This window comes from Perna viridis, chromosome 7, assembly GCF_037379345.1.
Source record: "Perna viridis isolate PV_CMFRI_1.1 ecotype Kerala chromosome 7, ASM3737934v1, whole genome shotgun sequence".
NCBI classification, from domain to species: domain Eukaryota; kingdom Metazoa; phylum Mollusca; class Bivalvia; order Mytilida; family Mytilidae; genus Perna; species Perna viridis.
The window spans coordinates 11,106,997-11,116,287 of record NC_142451.1 but is presented as its reverse complement, the minus strand read 5'-3'; the positions used below and the strand labels follow the sequence as shown (position 1 = coordinate 11,116,287).

At 36.8% G+C, this 9,291-nt stretch overlaps 1 protein-coding gene across 2 annotated transcripts; it reads right to left on the bottom strand.

The window, feature by feature from the left end:
• Window positions 1-1,360: 1,360 nt before the first annotated feature.
• LOC148611308 (perlucin-like protein) lies at window positions 1,361-8,421 on the bottom strand. 2 transcript variants are annotated; one of them, XM_088591741.1, is made up of 5 exons: window positions 8,301-8,421; window positions 7,553-7,647; window positions 6,872-6,995; window positions 6,442-6,640; window positions 1,361-1,443 (listed from the first exon to the last, which is right to left on the bottom strand). In XM_088591741.1, the coding sequence occupies exons 1-5, from the start codon at window positions 8,404-8,406 to the stop codon at window positions 1,416-1,418; spliced, it is 552 nt and encodes a 183-aa protein (XP_088447867.1). In that variant the 5' UTR covers window positions 8,407-8,421; the 3' UTR covers window positions 1,361-1,415. The 2 variants fall into 2 exon arrangements, with proteins under 2 accessions (XP_088447867.1, XP_088447865.1); XM_088591739.1 differs by lacking the exon at window positions 1,361-1,443 and adding an exon at window positions 4,781-5,024.
• Window positions 8,422-9,291: the final 870 nt, after the last annotated feature.

Genomic DNA, 9,291 nt, shown 5'->3' with positions numbered 1-9,291 from the left:
ATTTATCTAAAGCCTATTTTATAATTGAACATCAATGTGAATATTGACCATCAGAGTTACTAACACAGGTTATACAAAAATGACATAAATTCCGTAATATTAGTAATTGAAGTCTACGCTAGTTAGTAACTTACTTGACTACAAAGCAAATGCATTATGATCATTGATTTCACTAACTATCATACCTTTATATAAATTCTACATGAGGAATTGAAATCTGAAATAAGAGACGTGATAAATGTATGCATGTATACCCGGTAGTCGTGTGGGCAACTCTCTCTATTTCGTAAGTATATACTTGCGAAGTGCTTGGAATGAAAGACACTATATTTGTCCAACATGGTCAAAGTTATCAGGTTATTTTGTCAATTACTTATTTGTTTATCTACATACATCACAACTACCTCACTGACAACAACAAACTGTCTAGTTACACAACTCAACCGCACCGATGTCAAATTACTAAACCAAATCGAGGTAAACGAAAAAAAGACGGCAAGTAAAAGTTGTGCACCTTATGTTATCAAAGTACGGAATGCATTAAAAACTAGAAGCCCTGTTTGTCACAGAAGCCCCGCGTCATTTGTTAGGAGTGATTTTTTTAAATAAATCAAATGTGTCTGTAAGACACTAATGATGCCCCCGCTTGCTAGATATGCCAAATTCAGAATATGTTTATTTTTGTATGAAGACATGATTAAGGTTATGTACTGTGATGTAGTAAATATTTGGTATGTTAGTAGGCTAAGCACTGCAAAAATACTTGCTATGAGAAAAAAAGGACTGATGGACGGACTGACGGACACATACAAAACGTTGATACCCCCAATAACAAATTCCTAAATTTGTTGCTTGGGGGTATATTTCTGACAAAAAAAAGTCCAACTATCACCCACTTCCGTAATATCCCCCCCCCCAAAAAAAAAAAACAAAAACAAAAACAAAAACAACAAAAAACAAGATCATTTGACCTTGCACATCATCATTATGTGTAGAAACATCCTGCAAAAAATATTTCAGATATATTTATAAAAAAAAAAGCCGGACAAGCCATATAGCCCTATTTCTGATGAAATTGACTGACTATCACCAATTTCCGTAATATTTCATGAAAATCAAAATCCTTTGACCCTGCACACTTTCATCATGTGTAGAAATATCCTGTAAATATTTAAGATGTTGTTCAAAAACTGTACGAGGAGGACAAGTCATGATCCATATATTTCTGTGTAAAATGACTTAGTGTAACTATCACCAATTTCCATATTATTTCGTGAAAATCAAAATTCTTTGACCCTGCACACTTTCAACTAAGATGTAGTTAAAAAATTGTACGAGGAGATAGCCGGACAAGCAATGATCATGTGTAAAAATTTTTAATTATGGAATCTTTCGAGTTTTCTTTGGTTGTATCGTTATCCAATAATTTCATGTCCAGTCAAACTGCAAATAGAATATATATACATAGGTTGTATAAATTCAGTGTTCAAAAATTTTTCAACACTGTATACTTCTATTCCCCATACTCAGTTAAAATCCCGACTTAAAAACATTATACATGGTTGTTTTTCCAAAAAGATGGTACACCTAGATATAAATATATAGTTCTTGGTAGAGATTCCTCATATGTTGTAAGAAATAATTCCAAATCATCTTCCAAATATACAGAGGAAGATGTTTATAAAATGCTGAAATTTTTAATCGACAACATATTTGTCCAGTGTGGTGGACGCGTTTTTCAACAAACGGTCGGCATTCTAATGGGATCAAATTGTGCTCCTTTACTTGGTGACCTATTCCTTCACTCTTATGAGGCTGACTTTATAGCTGATTTGATCCGAAAGAGAATATCGTTTGGCTAGATCCTTTAATCTCAGTTTCCACTATATAGATGATGAATTATCTTAAACAATCCTAATTTCGGGGATTTGATACATCGCATCTACCCCCAAAGAACTTGAGATAAAGGATACTACAGACACTGTAAGGTCAGCCTCATATCTTGACCTACACTTAGAAATCGATGGTAAAGGAAAACTATTGATCAAACTTTTAATTACGACACGCCCTGGCTCTCACCAACCTTGCCCCACCTATGGGTTAAATAGATCACTGCCTTGTGATGGACTGTTGAGTCAAAGGCTACGGGAGACAACCCAGACAGAAAACGATGGTCAGACTGGGATCAAACCTTTGGAAGGGAACCTGTCTAGGAGAGGAAACTCTGATGTAAAACCCGGCTAGAAAGGAGTCGTCACCCATGGTATGGAAACTATCTAGGAGAGCAAACTCTGATACAAAAGCATGTGAGGGACTTGCTGACCACCACATTAAAATAAAGCTGAAGCTAGAGGGCCAACCCCCCACTAGTGGATCCAAATGGTTACAGAAACGATTACAGTAAAAGTCATTCCTCTGACTCGTCAACGACTAGAGAAAGAGGACCAAACCAAACATCGAGGACAGCAAATGACGCGAAAGCCGATGAAGTTGTTCTCACCAAAACAACCAACAACCATAGGCACTTGGAATGTTAGAACAATGTATCAAAGTGGCAAAAGCTTGCAAATTGCGAACGAAATGGATAGATACAATATCGAAATTCTAGGACTCAGCGAAGTAAGATGGAATACAGCTGGAATGACAACACTATCTTCAGGTCATACGGTAATATTCTCAGGAAATCGAAATGAAGACGACATACATGACAAAGGCGTGGGATTCATGCTTACAAAGAAAGCCAAGAAATCGCTTTTGGAGTGGAATCCAATATCTGCAAGAGTGATATCAGCTAGATTTGACACTCGATTCCAGAAAACAACATTTATACAGGTGTATGCACCAACAAACACCGCAGACGAAGATGATAAAAATGACTTCTACAACTTATTACAATCAGTTGTTGATGCCGTTCCTAAAAGAGACATCCTTATCATCTTAGGAGATCTGAATGCCAAAGTAGGTGATGACAGAGGAGGTAGAGAAAGGGAGATAGGACCACATGGAATAGGGCAAATGAATGAGAACGGAGAGATGTTTGCTGACTTTTGCGCTATAAACAGTCTAGTAATTGGCGGTACTTGGTTTTCACATAAATCTTGTCATAAAACCACCTGGATTTCACCATCTGGAGACACTGAAAGCCAAATAGACCACATAACAATAAGCCGTCGATGGAGATCTTCATTACAAGATGTACGAACAAAACGTGGAGCAGACGCAGCATCAGATCACCACCTTGTAATTGGAAAAATTAAACTCAAGCTTTTAACAACAAAGAAAAGAGAGACTACAAAAAAGAAGTTTAAAGATCAGAAAGTGAAAGAAAACTTCCAAATTACACTCAGGAATAGATTTAGTACTTTATTAGATCTTGACAACGAAGAAATGAGCAATGATATTGATGACATCTGGAACTCAACAAAGACAGCCATTCTGGAAGCATGCGAAGAAACAGTTGGTTTCATTCAAGTGAAAAGAAAGAAATGGATGTCAGATCAAACATGGGATACAATATCTGAAAGAAGGGAAATAAAAGAAAAGTTGATGAGTGCCAAAACCAGACAGCAAAAGAAAAACCTGCAAGACCTTTACAGCGCAAAAGACAAAGAAGTGAAGAAAAACTGTAAAAGAGATAAAAGAAACCATGCTGAAAAGTTAGCAGTAGAAGCTGAAAACGCCTGCTTAAAAGGAGACATCAAAACATGTATAACATCACAAGACAACTCAGTGGAAAGATCTCTCAAAATGAAAATTTACCAGTCAAAGATAAAAACAACAATACCCTCACAAAGCTAGAAGATCAGCTTGACAGATGGAAAGAACACTTTAGTGAGGTATTGAACAGACCACCACCAACAAATCCACCAATACTTGAAGAAGGTCCAACACTTAACATAGAGACTGACAAATTTACCGAAAATGAAGTAAGAAAAGCCCTAAAACATCTTAAGAATGGGAAAGCAGCGGGAAGCGATGGCATACCACCAGAAGCCCTCAAGTCCATGAATGACACTACCATTCAATATCTTCTTGGGCTATTAAATCAGATATGGGAAAAAAGAAAAAATTCCAAAAGACTGGCAAAAGGGACTCTTGGTAAAACTACCTAAAAAGGGGGACAAATCCAATTGCAACAACTGGAGAGGAATAACTCTTTTGTCCATTCCTAGTAAAATCCTATGCAGTATAATCTTACAAAGAATGAAAGAAGAGATTGATAGCAAGCTGAGAGATGAACAAGCTGGATTTAGACAAGAACGATCATGTGTCGACCAGATTGCTACACTCAGAATAATTATTGAGCAAACGATCGAATGGCAGTCATCCCTATATCTAAACTTTACTGACTTCCAGAAAGCATTTGACAGCATAGATCATCAGGTCTTGTGGAACATTCTAGGACACTATGGGATTCCACCTAAGATTATTTCCATGATTAAGTTACTGTATGAAGAATTCTCTTGTCAGGTCATACATGCTGGTACATTGACGGATCCTTTCCCTGTAACAACTGGCGTACGGCAAGGATGCATTCTCTCTCCCCTTCTCTTTCTCATAGTCATCGACTGGATAGCAACAACAGCTTACAACGACCCTCATGGTATACATTGGACACTTAACATCTCGTCTAGAAGACCTCGAATTTGCAGACGACATATGCACATTATCGCATCGTCTTCAAGATTCCCAACACCAGGTCAACCATCTCGAAGAACAGCTAAAAGAACAGGATTGTATATCAACACAGCCAAAAACAAAGCCATGAGAATCCAACAAAACCAGATGGATCCAATATTGGTAAATAACCAACAGATAGAGAATGTAGATAAATTTACGTACCTTGGAAGTGTCATGAGTACAACTGGAGGCACTGACGAAGATGTACAAGCCAGAAAGATGAAAGCATTACAGGCTTTTTCCATTCTAAAGCCAGTATGGAAAAGTAGAACACTGAGGACGGCTACTAAGATCAGAATTTTCAACAGCAATGTTAAGTCTGTCCTGTTATATGGTTGCGAGACCTAGAGAGAAACAGAAAACACCATGAAATCTATACAAGTCTTTGTTAACAAGTGCCTAAGGAATATACTGAATATCAGATGGCCAGAAAAAATAACAAACAAGAAACTCTGGCAAAGAACAAAACAACAACCAATAGAAAACACCATTCGAACACGAAAATGGAAATGGATTGGTCATACTTTAAGGAAGAACAATAAAAACACTACAAAGCAAGCTTTAGATTGGAATCCCCAAGGGCAAAGAAAAAGAGGAAGACCAAAGAACACCTGGAGGAGGGGTTTGAACTCTGAACTGAAGAGAGTAGGACTAACGTGGAAGAATTGTAACACCATCGCCCAAATCCGAAGCGAATGGAGAGAAACTGTAGTCGCCCTATGTCCACCCATGGACGAAGTGGAATAAATCCAAAAAAAATCAATTACGACAAACGTGATGACTTTTCATTCAGAATTGTCAACTTTCCTTTCATCTGTGGCAACATCCCTTCAGCACCTGCGTATGGAGTGTTCATATCACAACTCATACGTTATGCCAGAGCTTGCCGAAACTACGCAGACTTTTTGTATCGCGCTAGAACTCTAACAAATAGGCTTCTGGAACAGGGTTATGTTGCTACAAGACTGAAGTCATCACTACAGAAGTGTTATGGTCGTCATCATGAACTCGTGGATCGTTATAGTGTATCCATCTGCACCATAAAAACTGATTTATTCAACGGGTCATAATTTTCCTTTCCTCGTTTGTCTACCCCGGACTTGACTTTTTATGAGCAACTCGGCGGGTGTTTCTAGAAAAGCAGAGGACGCTTACCCTATCGGTGCACCTTCTCCATGTTCACAGTTTTTAGTGGAGTCCGAGTTGCTCATTTGCTTTTGTTACTTTGTATGTATGATTTTAGTTACTTTATGTTCTTTGTTGTGTATGTTTGTTTTCCATGTCTGGTCTTTGCCCCTGGATTTCATTCTTTTGATTACCGCTATAATCTTGGTTCCCTTGATTACTCTTTGTATTTAAAAGGTGGACAGCATCCTAAGCTAGAAGAAAATAATAAATATCGATCCCGTACTGTCTTTTATATGCTGTTGATATTTCAATTGTATAAATTTAATGTTAATATGGTATGTTTGATTGACTACTAAGGACATGACTGTATTTTTCAAACTAAATAGTTACACGTTTCTTTTTCTGAAGGCGACAATGGAAGTTGGCTAAACACGTGAGTATGTGTTTTTTATACAATGAATATAAATAGATATAAAAATATCTGAGTGCATGCTTCAAGAGAATTTGATCTTTTATATAATATCCAAAAAGTAAATTTGTACCAAGCATATATCGAAAGTCTTCCTTCATTGAGTTTCGAATTCCTGCATTGTTACCGGGAGGACCCGAAAAAGAGACTAATGATTTTCTCACCTCTTTTCACATATGAAAAATTCCTCTTGTGTACATACATAGTCATTCCACATAAACTGCTCGTGAGAATTTATATGCATGCATTGTTCGTGGTTATTATTTGGTTCTCCTGGAGCCCAGAAGTTTTGTGTTATTTTATGCCCGCTTTCGCTCCAGGTCCAACCGCCATGTGGAGCTTGTCTTCCACCAAGCCAATAACCTAAAGTTACGAATATTCGTTGTAAATAGTTCAAATAATGGCATTGTTTTGACTATTTCAACTCACCATTTAATTATTAGAATGAATTTCGGTATGAAAAATTATATGGTGACGCACACATTTAGGTCATATGATTTTTTCCAATACATTCCGATTGAGATTTGTCAACCTATATATACAGCAAAATAAATCTTAAAGTTGTTTCGTGTAAACGTCATTTTGTGCCCTTACCATAAATAGTGACACCATGTGACGTGTTGGCATGGTAATTGTGTTGCGCCAGATTCCGAATATAGCGGTTTTCATCGGTGGTTGTTATTTCTGCCAGATACCCACTGAATTCTCTGCAGTACTCCTGTCAGTTAGGTTAAATAACAAAAAAGTGAGAATATGACAAACAGTATATCAAATTCAAATAAATCTAGATATCATACTTGAATAAATGCAGTTTGTGTTTGATCAGTGTTTTGACTTACTGATTGATTGATTATGGTTTATTATCCCATGGCAGATATTCCCACGTGGATGTTTCATGTATTTAATGACGGGAGCGATTGAACAATCGAACAGACCCTGCCTTGTACCTGTCCGACTAGCTCACAAAAGCAACAGTTTTTAGACTGGTTCCCAATCGCAATATACAGTATGTTACACATATACAAATATATTGAGAGTGTATTGCTAGTAGCTAATACCTGGAATGTAGTCCCGGGAACCAGGATACTCGTTTTTCAAGTTTGAAGTAAAGTAATTTTTTTCTAACAGTGTTTGGAAGTTGTTTCCTAGTCAATATAATTGTTACATAGAAAAGAAAAGCTATGCAGAAAAAAAATTGCCGAGCATGTTTTCATCGTCATGAAGTGCATCATAAATAAGATACTTTTTATTACCAGAAAACTTCAATAAACAAACCTGTGCATTTGTCCAGGTTGACACGAATGTACTGAGGTAGTAACAACTTGAAGAATGTGATGACCATTGTGGTGGACACTCAGAATAAACTGCTCCTTAAACAGCACAAACGGACGCAGATTATCATACGACACATATCGAATACTGATTTGTAAAAATAAATGCAAAGGAATTCATCAAAGTGATAAAAGAGTAATCAAGGAAACCCATGTTATAGCGGAAATCAAAAGAATGTATTCCAGGGACAAAGACCAGACATGGAAAACAGACATACACAACAAAGAACATTAAGTAACTAAAATCATGCATACAAAGTAACAAAAGTAAATGAGCAACTTGGACTCCACTAAAAACTAGGAGCATGGACCAGGTGCACCGGTAAAGTAAGCGTCCTCTGCTTTTCTAGGAACACCCGCCGAGTTGCTCATAAAAAGTCAAGTCCAGAAGCCTATTTGTTAGAGTTCTAGCGCGATACATAAAAATAATGCGCTAATCAAAATCTTCAAAGCCGGCTTCCAAACTATAACATTATAAATATAGTACGCCAAGAATTCTAAGTGAATACTTAGATAAGACGCAAAAAAACTAAGCAAAAAGTGGCCAAGATTTTGATAGTTTTAGGAGAAATGTTTTCGAATATACACCACTTGAAAGTATATTGTATTCCGTTAAAATATCTAGTACATGTATATTTTCTGTGTTTATTTTTACATTTTTGTAACTTATCGACACATATCAGAATACTTGCCAAGTAAGAAATGTAAACAAACCAGAAACCTTGTGTTCATCGTCGTTGCTCTGTGTCTTATCTGTTTGACCTCTATTATAATATTACACTGTCTTAGGTCGGACATATGGTCTATTGTTTCAAAAATATAATTTGTCTAGCAGGATTTCTTCTGTTAGAGAGTACTTAAGTTCCGTTATTAAATATTTGCAGACAATAAGACAATAACACATATTGTACCCTCCCAAGATTTTCTATGAAAGCAGCATTGGTTCAAATCATGAGACATTGCAGTAAAAATCAGGTAAAATAGGTGTGGAGGGGGCCTATTATAGATCATACAAGTATAAAGTTCAGGGGAGATAGTGTGGAGGGGGCCTATTATAGATCATACAAGTGCAAAGTTCAGGGGAGATAGTGTGGAGGGGGCCTATTATAGATCATACAAGTATACAGTTCAGGGGAGATAGTGTGGAGGGGGCCTATTATAGATCATACAAGTATAAAGTTCCGGGGAGATAGTGTGGAGGGTGCCTATTATAGAGCATACAAGTATACAGTTCTGGGGAGATAGTGTAGAGGGGGCCTATTATAGATCATACAGTTCCGGAGATATAGTTGGTCTTCCCATGATTAGATAACAATTACCTGGTGAACATGCCAAAGTCGGCTGGACAAATCGAGAGATTTTAACTTCTTTTGACATCTATTGCTGTCGGATAGAAGACGACGGAAACCATAACAATCTCCAAGCATAATCATTGTATGCGCTGTAATATTACACAAACGAAAAAAAAACAAACATGTTGAGGGTGGCTTGTAATTAATGAATCTACTGATTTTTGTAGTGCATAAAATCAGTTTTTTGTACCCAATATGGTACAGATCTAGACTTATAATTATACAAAACCAAAAGCATATTAAGAAGCCTTATTACTTATTAGTTTCACATATATTTATATTAATCTCATAATTTGTTTTTTACGGTCTCTCATTAGGTCTACCATTGTGT

Bases quoted from the DNA above. Each gene is read 5' to 3' on its own strand.
- LOC148611308 (XM_088591739.1), bottom strand. From the start codon at position 8,406: ATGTCCGACCTAAGACAGTGTAATATTATAATAGAGGTCAAACAGATA. The intron at 6,996-7,552 runs GTTTGTTTATTG...CCTAACTGACAG, and splicing joins CAACCTGGACAAATGCACAG to GAGTACTGCAGAGAATTCAG. The intron at 5,025-6,441 runs GTGAGAAAATCA...GTTTCTCTCTAG, and splicing joins TTTTTCATATGTGAAAAGAG to GTCTCGCAACCATATAACAG.